The 18,140-nt window shown below is 36.9% G+C and overlaps 1 protein-coding gene across 1 annotated transcript; it reads right to left on the bottom strand.

Moving 5' to 3' along the window:
- Nucleotides 1–5,294: 5,294 nt before the first annotated feature.
- On the bottom strand, nt 5,295–15,921 carry LOC120415419 (translationally-controlled tumor protein homolog). The gene is made up of 3 exons (XM_039576953.2): nt 15,763–15,921; nt 14,723–14,978; nt 5,295–5,754 (listed from the first exon to the last, which is right to left on the bottom strand). The coding sequence occupies exons 1-3, from the start codon at nt 15,788–15,790 to the stop codon at nt 5,523–5,525; spliced, it is 516 nt and encodes a 171-aa protein (XP_039432887.1). The 5' UTR covers nt 15,791–15,921; the 3' UTR covers nt 5,295–5,522.
- Nucleotides 15,922–18,140: the final 2,219 nt, after the last annotated feature.

The following is an 18,140-nucleotide window of genomic DNA, read 5'->3' as shown; positions in this document are numbered from 1 at the left end:
GCAGAGCAGCGCTTTGAGTAACGCAGTTTTACATAAAAAATAGTCACCTTTCTTTATGTGTAATTTTTGGGTGTAAACTTTTGCTCGGGAGACCCCTTGGATCTTTGCTTGGGTCCCATTTTCCCATTTATCACAAAAGAAACGAAAACGATTTATACATATTTTTTCTACTTTGAATATCAGTGAAATTTCGGTGTACAGGAACGCAGAAATTTCATTTGGCAAAACAATAATATTAAAGATGAGATACATAAGACATAAGTCGACCGTGTGGATCAATCGGACCGCGCACTGGACTCACAATCCAGGGGTCGCCGGTTCGAATCCCACGGCGGGCGCTCTAAAATTCTTTGTGTAAATATGGGTTTTCGGCGCCGTCGCTCCTTGTAGTTAAAAAGGAAGACACTAGTGGTTGGTAGGGTAGGGTAGTCATCAATGAGACACTTTTGGTTTTCAACTTTCAACGATTTTTGTATATTTTTCATCAGCATGTTTTAATGAGCTTTTTGTTGCATTTTCTATCTTTTAATGTGTTCTAACATTGATAAAAATATGAGATCGATCCGACCTCTACAGCCAGAGCTATCCAACTGTCTCATTGTAGACGCACTTGGCAGGAACAATGAGACAGGTGGGGAACAATGAGACACTCTACGAAAATCAATACTTTTCTAGTAAAACATCACGTTTTTGTATTGTTCCATTGCAGGTAACTTACCTTGAACATTTTAAAGCAATTTTGCCAACTTTAAACTTTAATTAACAAAAGTTATACTAAAAAGTAAATAAATTTAGTAAAATCCATTTATTTATACCAAATAACTTTATATTTTTGGCTAAATGAAGTCAAAACTTAATAAATATGCCAAAAATCACTTCCAATTCATGTTTTGAAAGATTTCCCTAGATTTTGAAAAGTTTAATGAAGAAAAATCAAAGTGTCTCATTGTTACCCATGGGCTGAAAAGAGTGGGGAACAATGAGACAGCCCTGGATTCTGGGTATATTCTTAATTTTGGTCAAATCTAATGAAAGGCCATTGTAGCCCAACTCATGCCCTATGAAATAACGAAAGAAATTTGGAGAAATATTAGTTTTTGTGTTATTGGCAGCCTATGAGCGAAAATGTAATTTTCAGTCATAATTTACTTTTACACCCCAAAATCAAACATTTATGAATAACTTTGCAAGGGAGCGTCCACAACCAAAGCCACTATTATGGCAGAAGTGTATCCAGTAGACACACCTTTCCCCCAAATATTAGCCTGATTGGTTGAAACTACGACTTGCGAGAGCCATTTTATCATTGTTCCCCGTGTCTCATTGATGACTACTCTACCCTACTAGCAATGGTGGCCGACAGCTATAAAGTCAACTTCGTTTTTTTTACATAAGACTGCTACAATATTGCTGATTTTTTGATCATTTAATACTCATGAAAAGTATTTCTCCTGAAGCTTGCAATAGTATAGTAATACGTAGAAAGTAGTAATTAATAGTTCAATATCGGTTATAAAACATGTTTTAAACAATTAAAAGATTTGTTTTGTATGGAAATTGTCCACGAGGTAGGGGAGGGAGGGGGTTAGGGGGTCTGAGATTTAAAAACAGTGTCCACGTGGTTTATGGATGGTCCCTAACAAACCTTTCAGGACTAATGGGTATGATCCAAATATCAAAACAATTATTGTATCAAAATTTCCAAAACTAGCCTATAATTTTCGTATGGTCATAAGAAACATTTCTAGAGTTTTTTTTTTTTTTTTTTGAATAGGTCCTATAAACATATGAAAGACAATAGTTTATAGGACCCTTTCAAAAAAAAAACTCGAGATTTTCTAAATTAGATTTGAAAATTCTGGCTTGAATTGGGTAAATTATGTTAAAATTATGTTTTAGGATTATAATTGCTTATAGTCTAGTTATAGTCTCACATATTCAAAAACTCAGGATAAATAAATAAATTTTAAAAATGTTTACTGATTGGCAAACCATCCACTAGGACCTTTAAAAAAAAAACAAATAATGATGGAACCTAAAAAAAAAACTTTTAAAAAATATATCTCAGAAATTTTTCGATGGAACGCTTGAAGCTTTGGAAAGCTGAGAAAATTTCCTATAAGACACATTTGAAAGTAGCGATGACTACTTTTTCTTCTAAAGGTTGCCCGGAAAACACCCCGTGCCTTAAAACTGATTTTTCATCTGTCCGTTCAAACGGTCACTGAATTAAAATTGATAATTCAAAGCAATTACTTTGTTATAAATTTAAATCGTTATCAATTTTATTTCAGTTTTTTTTTTCAATCCTGGAGGGTCAAACAAAACACCAGTGGAAAACGCGACGCAAGGCCCACTTATTTTAAACCTATTTAATAAACTGAATACTTGAAAGAGAGATAAATGATCTTAAATAATTCAAAAATATTAACAATTCTTGGAAAAAAATTTGAACTTAAAAACATGATTTAAATATAAAAAAACTGACAATGATTGAAAGAATGGAAAACACACAAATTTTACAAAATTATTGATATTTTATTCAAGACAGACTCTGTCACAATAAAAACTATTAACCCTCTACTGTCCAAATTTTTTTTCGAAAATTTTTATTTTTCCCGTGTTCAGGAGGTCATTTTGAACAACTTTTGTTCTACGAAAAACTTTACTTCTCTTGTTTTATGTTTTTGTTGTTTCAGTTTTAGTTTTTTAATCTGAATTTATCTTGCTTAGGTTATGTTTGTTTTTGGTAGTATTTGGCCTACTCTACCACCTCCTATCATTACATTTTGCCTATCTAATTTTTTCATGTTTTTACAGTAACTTTTTCAATTTTTTGCATGTTTTTCACATTTTCTGCTATAAAATGGCACCATTATCATTTAAATTGTAAATAAATTCGTAGAGGCATAGTCTGGGGCACTAGAAAAATTACTGCATACTTCTTTTTACTTAAAATATAAGAAACAAGCTCTTCCCGGCAAACTTCGTTCTGCCTTTTTTTGTTTGTTGACGTTTTTAGCTTGTTTGCTTATTCAGCCTCCTGTGATCTAAATTTGATTTTACGTAACTTTTCCCATACAATCTGCAGATTTTTCGGAATCGGTTCCAGAGTGGCCAAAGTGTAAATTTGCTAGCGTATAAACCTTCCTTGGGCTTATACGAACCCAACGTATCAAAGAGCACCTCGATCCGACGCTCCGTGGTGAATTGATTCGCGTTCGAACAAAACCGTCGAAATCTATATATATAAAAAATTTCGACGGTTTTGTTCGAACGCGAATCAGTTCAATACGGAGCGTCGGATCGGAACGCTCTTTGTTGCGTTGGGTTCGTATAAACCCAAGGAAGGTTTATACGCTAACTAATTGACACTTTGGCCACTCTGGAGTGGATTCCGGAAAATCTGCAGATTGTATGGGAAAAGTTAGGTAAAATCAAATTTTAATCACAGAAGGCTGAAAAAGCAAACAAGCTAAAAACGTCAACAAACGAAAAAAACAAGACGGAGTTTGTCGGGTAAGGCTTGTTTTTTATATATATAGAAGATGTTAGTAAAAAACACTGCTAAAGTTGACCTTTAAAAAAATTACATTTTTAAAAACATTGGCAAAGTCACATAAAACAAGTAAAACTTCCAATCCATAAATTTTCTAAAATTTTGAGAGTTCTTCTTTCCAATGCTTTTTAAAAATCAAAAATTGGTTGAAAAATGGATTTTTGGCGATTTTTTAAATCGAAGCCCGTCTAAAGGCGGGGTTGGGTTGTAGAGGGTTAAAAGAACTGCTCATGTTTCAAAAAAGGCATAACACGCAAAAAAGTTAAAACATTATTGCTGTTCTGAGGAACAGATATTTTTCCAAAACATGTTTATTGAAGACAGTCGAAATGCTCCTTCCTAGTACGGACTTCAATGTTTTAACTGCAACAGTTCTCTTTTAATCTTTTGTGAGTTTTCCAATTTACCATCTGAACATTTTTTGTATTAGTTGTGTGTTGGCAAATTGTTACTTCAAAAGGGTTGCTGTTTCTTAGTGATCTTTTTTCAAAGTGATTATTTTTGGGATGAATTCTCTCAAATTCGGTTGATGGTACATGTTTGTGAAGAAAAAACAATTTGATTCGCTGTACTGTTTTTGGAGGCACGGGTATTGTGCAGGAGTAGGCGAACGGTTTCTGCTACTTTGCATAATCGAAATAAAAAATAAAACAGAAAGCCTCTATGTCCAAGAGGGAGGAAGTGTTCACGAGGGCAGTTTTGGGAACAGAATCAAAGATCCTTCGCGGAGGAAGCGAAACAATGCTGGAGTCTTGGCATTTTTTTACTTACTTGTTTTGAACGACGATTATGTCACTGTGTTGAAGTTTTTTAATGATGGATTTTTTCAGGAATGATCCTCATCCATCCTCAGAAGTAGCGCTCTCCAATATTTGTGGTGGATTTTAACTATTCAAAGTTGTTCGTATTGGTTTGGTTTCAACTGTTCCGGTATTTGTTATACAGGAATCACGTGATTTTTCAGCAGGAAAATTCAGTAATCTTTATGGGAATATTTCGGATTTATAGTAAAAAGAAAAACTGTATTTTTTGCCATTCAACATCCGCGGAACCAGGCTGGAGTTTGCCCCGCGCGATGCATTTATTTTTTGTTTTTTCCTCCACTGTGACATTCTTTATCCTGTCCTAATTGATGTGTGTTGTAGTGTTTTGTTGTTTCTGAGATATTCGTTCCAACAAATTAGGAGAAGGAAAAAACTACTTTTCTCCACCTTCCTAACAGTTCTTTCCACCAAACTAAAAAAAAAGCTGGACTGCTCCACCACCTCAAGAGAGTGTGATGATCTAGGCCCGTTCTAACCTAAAGCGTTTTGCTTCAAAAGCCACCGCGTCGCCGCATTCTTTTCTTTTCCTTTTCTCAAACAAAGCACGAGTATTTTGGATGGTTTGAAAAAACGGAAAAATACAAAACACTGTGCCAACTCTAAGCTGTTCTCCTCTGGTAAGCTGATTCTTTTCCCTGTCTGGCGATAAATGCGAGAACACTTTCGTGTGTGTGGAAGGTCGAAGCTTAGTGTGTGGCACCTGCGACGATTTTCCGCGAAGGGAGGGAAAGGGCGGGGGCACAGAGGGCACAAGTCTTTGCTCTACTGGAAATGCTCTAATGATCGTCACCTTACTTTTCGCCAACATGAAGATTGTGATTATTGGTTTTGTCGTCCGTTTGAATTAAAGCCCTGCCATTTGTATTTAACACTATTTAATCAAGTTTGCAATCATTAGATTTTGTGTCTTAAAAAAAGTTTCGTCTAGATTTGCCGTAAATAAATATAAAAAAATATTTTGTTAAGAGATAAGGCTCGTAGGAATTGTGTTGGAAAACGTTCCGTGTCTGTCACTTCGCGATCCTGATGCACATCGTGTGAACGAAACACAACAAAAAAGAAACTAGTCGCAGAAAAGATTTGGAAAGAAAAAAAAATAGTAAGAGCATGGTTGTGGTTGGGGTTGTTGTTGTGAGTCCTTAGAACTTCTCCTCCTCGAGACCGTGCTTGAAGCAGAGCAGGATGGGCGTGCTGACGCCGTCAATGTCGCGGTACTCGAGCATCGCGATCAGACCCTCACAGTCCATGGACTCGCCGGTGAAGAACTGCAGGTCCTTGAAGCGCGTCAGCAGATCCTTCATCACCTTGTTGATGTTGGTCTTGAACACCTCGACCTGGCTGGGGTCCTTCTCTTCGAGCTTGGTGACCAGCCTGGAAAAAAAACGGAGAAGATTGCGTTTTTGTTAGTTTGTTTGTTGTATACAGAGAAGCAAGAAGTTCATTTGAATTTAACAGTTCCCGAACAACATAGAAAGATCCCCAATTTTATTTTCGTTTATAGATTCAGACATAAATGCTGTTTGAACATTTTTGCTCAAACTCAATCACACATCATTTTTTGCTGGCCCGGTATCAAAACCATGAATTTCGCATGGTTTCGTAAATGTCCCCTACCGAATCATTCCTAAGGGCTTCCGGCTATTTCGGCAAGTAATCATTTTCGTCAAAATGGCAATTATCATGCTTGGTATTGAAAACCATGAATTTCGATACCGATCTTGAAAAGGGCGCATAAGCATTTTAACCGCTAGAACTATTTTGAAAATTTCGAGACAATGCAAAATAGTTCCGACTGAAAAATTTTTTAACTCAAATTTAATACATCAGAAATTCCAGAATTGAAAATTTTTAATATTCCAATACTTTAAAATTTATTTATTTAAACAATTTAAAATTTATTAAATCTTTAAGAACCTTTTCTTTATTTTTTTTATTCCTGAATAGAGTCGTAAAGCCCTATGTAAATTTTTACGAACAACGGTAAAAAAAAAAAACACGATTAAAAATCAATTCTGATCACTTTTTTTCTCATTTTAATGCAAAAAAATAAATTGACAAGACAACATTTGTCCCCTTGGAACCAGCAGTCAAGTAGAAAAAAGGGCCGCGAAGTTAATTGTTCAAAATTGATTTAAAATGAATTAAAACAAATTAAACTGTTTACAATTTTCGTAAAAAAATAAACATTGTTAAGTTTATTTTTTTACGAAAACTCCTAAAAAATACTTAAAAATGAAAGCACTCAATATTTTGATTCGGAATATAAACATAACAAGTAGTTTTTGAAAATTAACCGAAAGCTTAAAAATACTTATAATTTCAATGTTAGTTTTTAAAACTGGCTAACGTATAGTTTTTGATACTTCATTTCAACTAGAAATGGGAAAAAATTAAAGATCACTGAATTTAAAATTTTATTTAATTTTATTTTATTAAAAATCAAAGAACGCTTAAAACATGATTACTTTCGAAGAATTTAGAAAAAATATCTTGAAATTTGTTTAAAAAAAATGTTTTTCAAGTTCCATTCTATTTTTTTTAATTTTGATATTGTTTTTTTACAATACACTAAATCCCCTAAATACGCTCCCCCCGATTGCGCCTCCCCCGTTTTGCGCCCCCCAAATTGCGCTCAAACCCCGAAATAACGCTCCCCCCAAATAACGCTCTAATTGGCGCAAATCGGGGGAGCGTTATTGCGGGGTTTTGGCTAAAATGGGGTTTTCTTTTTTAATGTACTTTATTTACATATAAATGAAACATTTGTATAAGGGGTCATCCACAAAACACGGATAAAAGGCCATCCACAAATCTGAGTATCCAAGAACTCCCGAAAGTCATGCCCTAGATATCTACCTGATCATCGAGGGTCTATATGGGTCTATTAACCATCGGTATAGCTTCAGGTAGCTTCAGTGAACCACGATGGATACTCTGGGGTACGTTGGATTGTTATGGGTCCTCCAGGAACTCCATGGAGTTATGACCTGATGATCTACCTGATCAACGGGGGTCTATATGGGTGAATTAACCATCGGTATAGCTTCAGGTAGCTTCAGTGAACCACTATGGATACTCTGGGGTAGGTTGGATTGTTATGGGTCCTCCAGGAACTCTCGGAAGTTATGACCTGATGATCTACCTGATCAACGGGGGTCTATATGGGTGAATTAACCATCGGTATAGCTTCAGGTAGCTTCAGTGAACCACGATGGATACTCTGGGGTACGTTGGATTGTTATGGGTCCTCCAGGAACTCCATGGAGTTATGACCTGATGATCTACCTGATCAACGGGGGCCTAAATTGGTATATTAACCATCGGTGTAGCTTCAGGTAGCTTCAGTGAACCACAATGGATACCCTTAACCATGTTGGATTATTAAAGGTCCTCCAGGAACTCCATGAAATTATGACCTGATGATCTACCTGATCAACGGGGGTCTATATTGGTATATTACCCATCGGTATAGCTTCAGGTAGCTTCAGTAAACTACGATGGATACTCTGGGGTACGTTGGATTGTTATCGGTCCTCCAGGAACTCCAAGGAGTTATGACCTGATGATCTACCTGATCAACGGGGGTCTATATTGGTATATTAACCATCGGTATAGCTTCAGGTAGCTTCAGTGAACCACCATGGACATTCTGGGGTACGTTGGATTGTTATGGGTCCTCCAGGAACTCCCGGGAGTTATGACCTGATGATCTACCTGATCAACGAGGGTTGGTCTATATGGGTCCAACAATCCAACGAACTCCAGAGCATCCATCGTGGTGCAGTGAAGCTACCTGAAGCTATACCGATGATTTATACATCCATATAGACTCCGTTGATCAGGTAGATCATCAGTTCATAACTCCCGGGAGTTCCTGGAGGACCCATATCAATCCAACATGGCGAAGGGTATCCATCGTGGTTCACTGAAGCTACCTGAAGCTATACCGATGGTTAATACATCCATATAGACCCCCGTCGATCAAGTAGATCATCAGGTCATAACTCCCGGGAGTTCCTGGAGGGCCCATAACAATCCAACGTAACGCAGAATATCCATCGTGGTTCACTGGAGCTACCGGAAGCTATACCGATGGTTAATATACCAATATAGACACCCGTTGATCAGGTAGATCATCAGGTCATAACTCCCGGGAGTTCCTTGAGGACCCATATCAATCCAACATGGCCAAGGATATCCATCGTGGTTCACTGAAGCTACCTGAAGCTATACCGATGGGTAATATACCAATATAGACCCCCGTTGATCAGGTAGATCATCAGGTCATAACTCAATAGAGTTCCTGGAGGACCCATATCAAACCAACATGGCGAAGGGTATCCAGCGTGGTTCACTGAAGCTACCTGAAGCTATACCGATGGGTAATATATACATATAGACCCCCGTTGATCAGGTAGATTATCAGGTCATAACTCCCGGGAGTTCCTGGAGGACCCATAACAATCCAACGTAACCCAGAATATCCATCGTGATTCACTGAAGCTACCGGAAGCTATACCGATGGTTAATTCACCCATATAGACCCCCGTTGATCAGGCAGATCATCAGGTCATAACTTCCGAGAGTTCCTGAAGGACCCATAACAATCCAACATTGCGAAGGGTATCCATCGTGGTTCACTGAAGCTACCTGAAGCTATACCGATGGTTAGTTCAACCATATAGACCCTCGATGATCAAGTAGATATCTAGGGCATGACTTCCGGGAGTTCTTGGATACCCAGATTTGTGGATGGTCCCTTACCCGTGTTTTGTGGATGACCCCTTATATAAATATTTCATTTATTTGTAAATAAAGTACATTAAAAAAGAAAACCCCATTTTACGCCAAAACCCCGAAATAACGCTCCCCCCGTTTGCGCTCAAACCCCGAAATAACGCTCCCCCCGTTTGCGCTCAAACCCCGAAATAACGCTCCCCCGAATTGCGCTCTCCCCCGGTGTGCGCCCCCCCAAAAAGAGCGCACATGGGGGATTTAGTGTAACTTCAATCAAAATCTTGAATTTGCTTTTTTGCTATTTCAATATTTTTTTCATGTTTGCAAAACGAAAAAAACGTTTTAAAATTTTCCCATTCAGAACGAACGACGATTGGATTTTTTTTCGATATTTATGTTTTTCGATAACTAAAAATCAAGCATAATCTATAGTACTCAAAAAAAGTTCAAGAGAAACCTTTAGGAAATAAAAAAATTTGAAATGAATATAATATTTACCACCAAAAAACCATTGCCAACCCTAGTTGGATTCATTCTTACAAATATTCAATCAATATTAAAACATAATCATAATTTAACGCTGGCCATAATCGTTAAAATTAGGTTCTATATTAGTTTTTCATTAACTTTGTTGTTGTTTTTAGATTTGTTTGATAAACAGTTCTTGTTTGATAAAACAAAAATTTGTAAAAATCTTTTGATTCATAAAAAAAATAATCTGTGTCAAATGCATTCAATATTTATAAGGATTTTTAATGTTCTCAAATAGATTAAAATAGGGGTCATTCCATCTCAACTGTGCACGAAAAAGTGCAAATTTGAAAATTACCCTCTCCGATCCTGCTCAAATTTGGAAGGGCTGTTGATACTATCGAAACATGCAAGAATTCCGAATTTCATCCAAATCGGACCACCCCCTCCATTTTTGTACCTCCCCAAAACATCGCACAGTGGGAAAAAAGGGCCCAAAAAATTACCGCAACATGATTTCGCACAAACCATCGATTGCTATACATCAAAAGCTTCGTTTTTGCACCAGGAACAATAATCCGATGAAAAATCGCACTGCACGGACCGGTGGCCGGAGTACAGGCCACCGGAAGATCCGGATTTTTGGAAAAAGTATCCGATTATTCCAGTTGTGAACTGATAAGCTTTCTTCTACCATGAATAGTCATGCAAAACAATCCCAGAATAATATTAAATAACATAGGACCCATCGGAACCGGTTCCACCGATCTCCGGTGGCCACATCCGGAACCGCATTAGGAAACAGTGTTAACCAGTCATGCGACGTATCAAACTTCTTGATTTTGGATGGGGACATGAGTTATACACTCCTCTCTTAAAAACATGAAGTTTGATATGTCGCAAGAGTGGTTTCAGGAATTTGCCAAATATGATCTTCGGATGTGGCCACCGGAGAACCTGGGAACCGGTCACCGGAGGTTAAAAATACATTTTAAGGATATTCTCCATCCAAAATCAAGAAGTTTGATACGTCGCATGACTAGTTTACGCTATTTCCTAATGCGGTTCCGGATGTGGCCACCGGAAATCGGTGGAACCGGTTCCGATGGATCCTATGGTATTTAATATTATTCTAGGATTGTTTTGCGTGACTATTCATGGTAGAAGAAAGCTTATCAGTTCACAATTTGATAAATCTGACACTCTTTCCAAAAATCCGGATCTTCCGGTGGTGTGTACTCCGGCCACCGGTCCGTGCAGTGCGATTTTTCATCGGATTATTGTTGCTGGTGCAAAAACGAAGCTTTTGGTGTATAGCAATCGATGATTTGCGCGAAATCATGTTGCGGTAATTTTTTGGGTCCTTTTTTCCCACTGTGCATCGACTTTTTGGCGATTTTTGAGCGAAACCCCTATCTTCAAACGACGATAACTCAGGAACCACAAATCTTAGAGGGTCGGTCTTAGACTCAATTTTGAAGGAAATTGGACGTAGAATCCATTTCCGTGATCAAAATTTTGATTAATTTATTTTTTCTACCTGTATTGCGCAATTGAAAACTTTAAACGGCCGTATCTCAAAACACCCCATCTTATTTTTTTGATTTGACCTCACCATCGTATTCCCCGTCCAATTTTACATAAGAATCACTTATCGACAGAAATGAATATGTTTCGTTCCAGAGATATCGAATTTTAAAGTTTTGAGTTTTTGAGATTACCTACATCAGCTTCATTCGCCGCATCTGCTGGAAGCACACAGGCGGGCTGATCAATAACTGCTACCTGATCATTTATTGAAATAATAATTCATCATAAATAATCTATATCACTTTGAGCAAAAATTAACTGTATAACTGTAGGAAACAGGAGTTTAATCGCAAATGTTTATCTGCTCAAAAAAAATTAAGTGAATTTCTGTGCTAACTCACAGGACAGAGCAATAACGACCTACAGTAAAGGGCAGAATTGGATTACGACGGAGCGTGCAGGAAAATGCAATTGATCTTGTAAGTAACACTGAACAATAAGTGCACGATACATTATTGAGTAAAAAAATATGAAATAAAATTAATAAAATTTGTTGATACGTTGTATTCTAGTGAAGGACGATCACAAGGAGTAGGAAAAGGATTTCTGGAAAGTATAAAAATGAAAAATGTTAGAAAATTACAAAGTTTGATCTGCTGCGAAGCGGCTAATTCCGCAAATAAAGTTGCGATGACTTCGACACCGTCAGAACAACAATGTTTTTTTTTTCTGCTATCATTCTTGGATTCTTGGAACACAATACGGCTGCTGTCCACACGTATAAATATTTTGTTAATTAAATGTACCGTGACCAAAATCATCTTTTAATCAAATGGAGCTGGCTCACAATATAAAAATCGATTTAATATGATCAAACTTTTAATCCATAAATCAGATTTTGGGTTTTTTGCTAAATCGTCAGTTGTGTGCTATCTTGTGACAACGACCATTTAGTACTATTCGAGAAAATCGATTTAAAAGTTTGACGATAAATATTTTCAAAATTATGAATGATAGAGTCAAACTTTTTGTAGCAATCGGTTCGTATACTATCGCTAAACAATCGCTCCAAGTTTGGTTAAACCAGTTAAAAGATACAATACATTATGTAAACAAAAATCTGAAAAGCACGTGTCACAAGTGTGTTTTGAAAGTAAAATTGTACTACGTGTCACAAGTGTGCACAGTATTCCCATACAAACTAAAATAAGCTTAAATCAATAGTTTAACCGACTTAATCAGTATATTTTCAAAAACAAAACATTGCATTGCCTTTAGAAAATGTGTATCAACATAAATTTGTGAAAACAAGAGAAATTTTCCACATTTTCCAACAACATGTATGACGTACGTGTCACAAGTGTGCACGATCATTTTGATGATAAATTGGTCTATGTCACAAGTGTGCATTACGATATCCGGGAAACGGAAGCGAGTTCCCAAAATCGGGTTAAAGCATCTTGTAGTGTTTGTTAAATATAGCAAAACGTCTTCATTAACTCAGTTTCGACCAAAATGGCCTATGTCACAAGATAGCACACAGCTGACGAAATAGCACTATTTTGCTACCGCCCATGACAAAGGCCCTAGTCATGGCCTCGGGAGTACTCTAAAACGGTTAGCAACACGTAAAAAACGGTGCATTCAAAATAACCCAATAAATATTCCTTACACAAAAAAGATTGATCAAGGTATTAGCTATTTGAAAAAATATTTGCGTAAAATTATAAAAATAAAATTAATCATCTCTCAGAACACCAGGTAGCAGTTTTTAATCAGCCGGCCTGTGTGCTTCTAGCAGATGCGGCGAATGAAGCTGATGTAGGTAATCTCAACTACTCAAAACTTTAAAATTCGATATCTCTGGAACGAAACATATTCATTTCTGTCGATAAGTGATTCTTATGTAAAATTGGACGGGGAATACGATGGTGAGGTCAAATCAAAAAAATAAGATGGGGTGTTTTGAGATACGGCCGTTTAAAGTTTTCAATTGCGCAATACAGGTAGAAAAAATAAATTAATCAAAATTTTGATCACGGAAATGGATTCTACGTCCAATTTCCTTCAAAATTGAGTCTAAGACCGACCCTCTAAGATTTGTGGTTCCTGAGTTATCGTCGTTTGAAGATAGGGGTTTCGCTCAAAAATCGCCAAAAAGTCGATGTTTTGGGGAGGTACAAAAATGGAGGGGGTGGTCCGATTTGGATGAAATTCGGAATTCTTGCATGTTTCGATAGTATCAACAGCCCTGCCAAATTTGAGCAGGATCGGAGAGGGTAATTTTCAAATGCTGTTCCGCTTCAGATGGAATGACCCATAGTGAAGTGTCGCCCCCCCTTCAAAGTTGGCCTGAATAATCAGGGGGCAAAAAAATACTTTTTCGAAAAACATCAAAATTTTAATGAAAATTAAAGTTTAATCAACTGAAAATCAGATAAAATGCATTTTCCCGCGTTTATAATCATGTTTAGCATGTTTGAACTCCTTTGAAAACATTTTAAATTTTCATGAAATACCAATGTACAGTCCCACGAAAAAAAAAATCCGTCAATACCTCGATATTTTCAAAACAAATGATTGAAAAGCAACTGTACGCCTGTAAAATGCATTTTAAAACAGTTTTTTCATCCAAATGTTGAAACCTAGGCTTGTAATTTCAATTTTTATAATTTATTATTTTTTTGCCCCCCCCTCGACTTTGGTCAGAGCCGAGGGACTTAAACTTCAAAAAATATTTGCAACGGCCTTATTTCGATTTATTAATTTCTGATTTTTAAATTATTAATTTTTTAAACTTAAAAATTTTAAGCTCCTATTTTTTTATATCTGAAATTGATTTTTCTGGCCTTTTAAAAAAATGTTGGAAATAATCGCCTCGAAATTCCACAGGAAGCTTCCGGAGGATGGTTTCGCTAGGGTTATATTAGATATAATTATTTTAAAATTTTAGACTTTCTAAATTTCTGAACCTTTGATTTTGTTTCTTCAGCTGTGTACCGTCCAAGAAAATTCTTTTCGTGACCCTTTTCTTTACTGTTTTACATATGTCATATTCATATAAAGTCTGACTCGTCGCACTTTAAACAAACAGATCAATATATTCAACTATGAAAAATGCAATTTTTTTAAATGTTGTCGAAATGTTTAGAACTTTCGAACAATATGTGCACTTCCCTAACATGGATGTGAACTTCAAGTACCTAGAGAACACATAAAATTTGCACTTCCCAAACACAGATGTGAACTTCAAGTACCTGGAATACATGGAGTTTTGCACGGAGTTTACACTTCCCGAACACAAACAAAAGCATGAAATTTGGCAGCAAAACCAGCTTTTATCAAGGATGTCTCGGAGGCAAAACGTCTGAAGATGAAACACCCTTTCCCATCTCGGTACGTGCTATTCAAGTATCTAAAGTTCTTCGTCATGATGGTTATCCTTGTAGCATTAACACTGCACCTCTTTTCCTTACAGGAAAATTGTACGAATGCAGTTAGAATCACTTCCAGGTCTGTACTGCATTTTCTACATCCAGGTAAAACGGTTTTCGGCGTTTTCCTCCTTCTCCTCGTCCTCCTTCCTCAAATAAGTACTCACTTCTTCATGTAGTCCTTCAGGTAGGTGGTGAACTGTTTCTTGTCGGCGAATCCGGTCTCGCACAGCCGGTGGTTCAGCACAATGTCCACGCCGGACTCGGTGGCGGCGTCGGTGCCCTCATCGGCCTCCTCCGCGGACGGGTTAGCACCGTCCAGCTGGACATCACCGAGGGTTCGGGACTCGAACTTTCCGGTCACCTCGTACATGACCTCATCCACCAGCTTTATCTTGTAGGTGTCCGAGAACATCTCGTCACCTGGAAGAAATATTCGGATTTAATTAGGATTTTTGGCTAATTTATATTTTTATATTTTAAGAAAAGGTGAATCCGTGTGGAAAACAGCTGTTCCGAAGAACATGAGAAGGCTTTTCCAGTTGAAACTCTTCTGACTCATAAAATTATCCCTCTTTGAAACAATTCGAGAAATTTCCAAACTCATTAAGATTGAGGTGACTCATCCGGAAAATTGAAGAGAAAATTCACGTTTTTGCTGCATTTTCCAGAAAGGTCAACGCCCCCAGATCGTGACAATTTTTGGATAATCCCGAAAAGCTTGAAACAGTCACTTTTTACCTCGCTAAAACGACGTGGAATACGATTTTTTGGATTCTGAAACGACCTGCCATGACCCCGGAGCCATTGCGGCCATTTCCGGTGCATTCCAGATTGTCGCAAAATCGGTGCACTTCACGCGTCATTTTTCGCAAGAAACAAACAGCCATTTTTAAAATCATGAAATTTAAACAAAAGCCCAAAACTTCAATGCAAATCACGGAATAATGTCTTCTCACTAAACAGTCTTTTGTGGCCAACAAGCTCTTTTCAAAGCGAATTCCAGAACAAAAGTTCCTCCAACTTCACACGTATTCACTTTTCAACACCAACACAAAGCAAGCCTTGCACCAGAACGCTTTTGTCCGTCCAAGACACAAAAAAGTTTTCGCACGAAATTTCCGACGCCGATTCCGGGGCCCCGGCCTGTCCTACCGGGGCCACTCCAACGAGGCCGGACGCGCCACACCGCCCTCTGTCCACTTACCGGTAAAGATATCCTTCCAGATTTTCATTGCGGGAAGATGGAGAAAATTTTACGGCTAAAATTATAAAAACTACGACTCGTCCACCTGAGGATCTCGCCGGAAAAAGAATGTGAATGTGTCAGGCGGAAATGAAGTTGACGTTTAAGTAGGGTGGCTCACAGACAGCAGGCAGACGCGCGGAGGTAGTTTCGTCGATTTTTTTTTGGGGGGTAGTTAGAAACGACGTACACTCACTTTTTAATCACTAAGATTTTGTAAATTAGGCAAATCCACTCAGGATTAGTAAAGAAATGGGCAAATTTCAGATTGGGGATTATTTCAATCAGGATGGACAAATTCAACTTAATTTTCATTGAATTATGAATGAAATTCAGTAGAATCTTACATTTCTAGAGTTTTTTAAAAGGTCCTGTAAGCAATTGTCTTTCATATGTTTTAGGACCTAATCAAAAAAATCGTTACTTAATCCACCCTTAGGTGGTTGGTGCCTTCCTCACATTTAGAGGGTAATGCTATCCAAAATAGATACAAAAGGACGGAGCTTTCAATGTTCTATCAACTTGATTCATACCATCAGATTGGCTAGTAAGATCTTCATAATTCAGGGCTCTTATGTGCTTATAACTTTTGATAGGGTTGTCAGATTTTCAATGTCTTGAACGCGTTGGAAAGGTCTTTTGATTACCTATCCAACGATAGGTCGCATGAGAGATCCGGACAACGTTTTCATCAAAATATCTGAGATCCGGCGTCCAAAAAGTGCATAAATAACACTTAAGTATAGCATGACGGGTTTTCTTACAAAAACCACCCTTTTTACAATCTTCCGGACTTTTGTTAAAATCGTTTTTTTAGCATAACTTTTGAAGTACTTAACTAAACTTTATAATTATCAATAGCGACTTATGGGACCCCAAGACGGATCGAATGAGACCAAAACGGTCCAAATCGGTTCAGCCAGTGCCGAGATAATCCAGCGCAAATTTTTTTGATCAACATCCCACCACACACACAGACATTTGCTCAGAATTTGATTCTGAGTCGATATGTATACATGAAGGTTGGTCTATGAGGTAAAACTAAGAAGTTCGTTTTCTGAGTGATTTTATAGCCTTTCCTCAGTAAGGTGAGGAAGGCAAAAACTCTACACTGAAAGTCAAAAGTAACCTTTTTTCAAGTTCACCCGTCGTCACCCTTTTATAAGGGTATCGAAAATTTACTGATTTTGACTTGGATTTTGACATACCCTTTTGAAAGGGTGACGTCGGGTGAACTTGAAAAAAGGATAGAAAGTATCCTTTTGAGGGATATTTCTGATTTTGAGTGTACCTTTCTAGAGTTTTCTTTTTAAAAGATCCAGATTTTTTGCTTTTTGGGTGTTTTTAATTACCCCAGACTCAAGGCGGTCAAAATTCATGGATTTTTATTAAAATTTTAATATTATCGCAGGAGTAAGGCCGCATGAAAGCCGCTGAACAAATTTTTGAATTGCCTTGAGTTTTCAGCTGACTTTTTGAAAAATATTTCAAACAAACCAGGTTGACAGGAAAATTAATGCTGAATTTCAGTTCAACTTGCTGATTTTTATACCGCGGTAGTTCGACGGCCATAACCTCCTGTCAGTCGAAGCAAAGAAGAATCGTGATATTATCTCATAATAAGCAATAAGTACCCGATTCGAGTGGTTCGCTCCATACGAAATACATTGTCTACCTCCAAAATGTTTAATTGTTAAATTGTTAAATTGTTAAATTGTTAAATTGTTAAATTGTTAAATTGTTAAATTGTTAAATTGTTAAATTGTTCAATTGTTAAATTGTTAAATTGTTAAATTGTTAAATTGTTAAATTGTTAAATTGTTAAATTGTTAAATTGTTAAATTGTTAAATTGTTAAATTGTTAAATTGTTAAATTGTTAAATTGTTAAATTGTTAAATTGTTAAATTGTTAAATTGTTAAATTGTTAAATTGTTAAATTGTTAAATTGTTAAATTGTTAAATTGTTAAATTGTTAAATTGTTAAATTGTTAAATTGTTAAATTGTTAAATTGTTACATTGTTACATTGTTACATTGTTAAATTGTTAAATTGTTAAATTGTTAAATTGTTAAATTGTTAAATTGTTAAATTGTTAAATTGCTAAACTGTTAAGCGGTGTATGCACATCGGAAGGAACCGGTCAAGAAAAATTTCAAATGGGCAGCAGCGGCAGCGAAAGCAAGCCAGATAGGGTGAAGAAAAGCCCCAAGAAAACGCTCCCTCTCCTTTGTTCTGCTGTTCGTAAAGCTGTTTCTTGACCCTTTGCCTTCCGATCTCCATACTAGCCTTTAAACTGTAAATTTGTTAAATTGTGAAATAGTAAAATCATCAAAAAAAA

This window comes from Culex pipiens, chromosome 3 (assembly GCF_016801865.2).
Source record: "Culex pipiens pallens isolate TS chromosome 3, TS_CPP_V2, whole genome shotgun sequence".
NCBI classification, from domain to species: Eukaryota; Metazoa; Arthropoda; class Insecta; order Diptera; family Culicidae; genus Culex; species Culex pipiens.
The sequence above is the reverse complement of the archived record's forward strand: the minus strand, read 5'-3'. Positions and strand labels throughout refer to the sequence as shown.

Bases quoted from the DNA above. Each gene is read 5' to 3' on its own strand.
- LOC120415419 (XM_039576953.2), bottom strand. From the start codon at position 15,790: ATGAAAATCTGGAAGGATATCTTTACCG. The intron at 14,979-15,762 runs GTAAGTGGACAG...TATTTCTTCCAG, and splicing joins CTGGAAGGATATCTTTACCG to GTGACGAGATGTTCTCGGAC. The intron at 5,755-14,722 runs GTGAGTACTTAT...TTTTTTTTCCAG, and splicing joins CTGAAGGACTACATGAAGAA to GCTGGTCACCAAGCTCGAAG.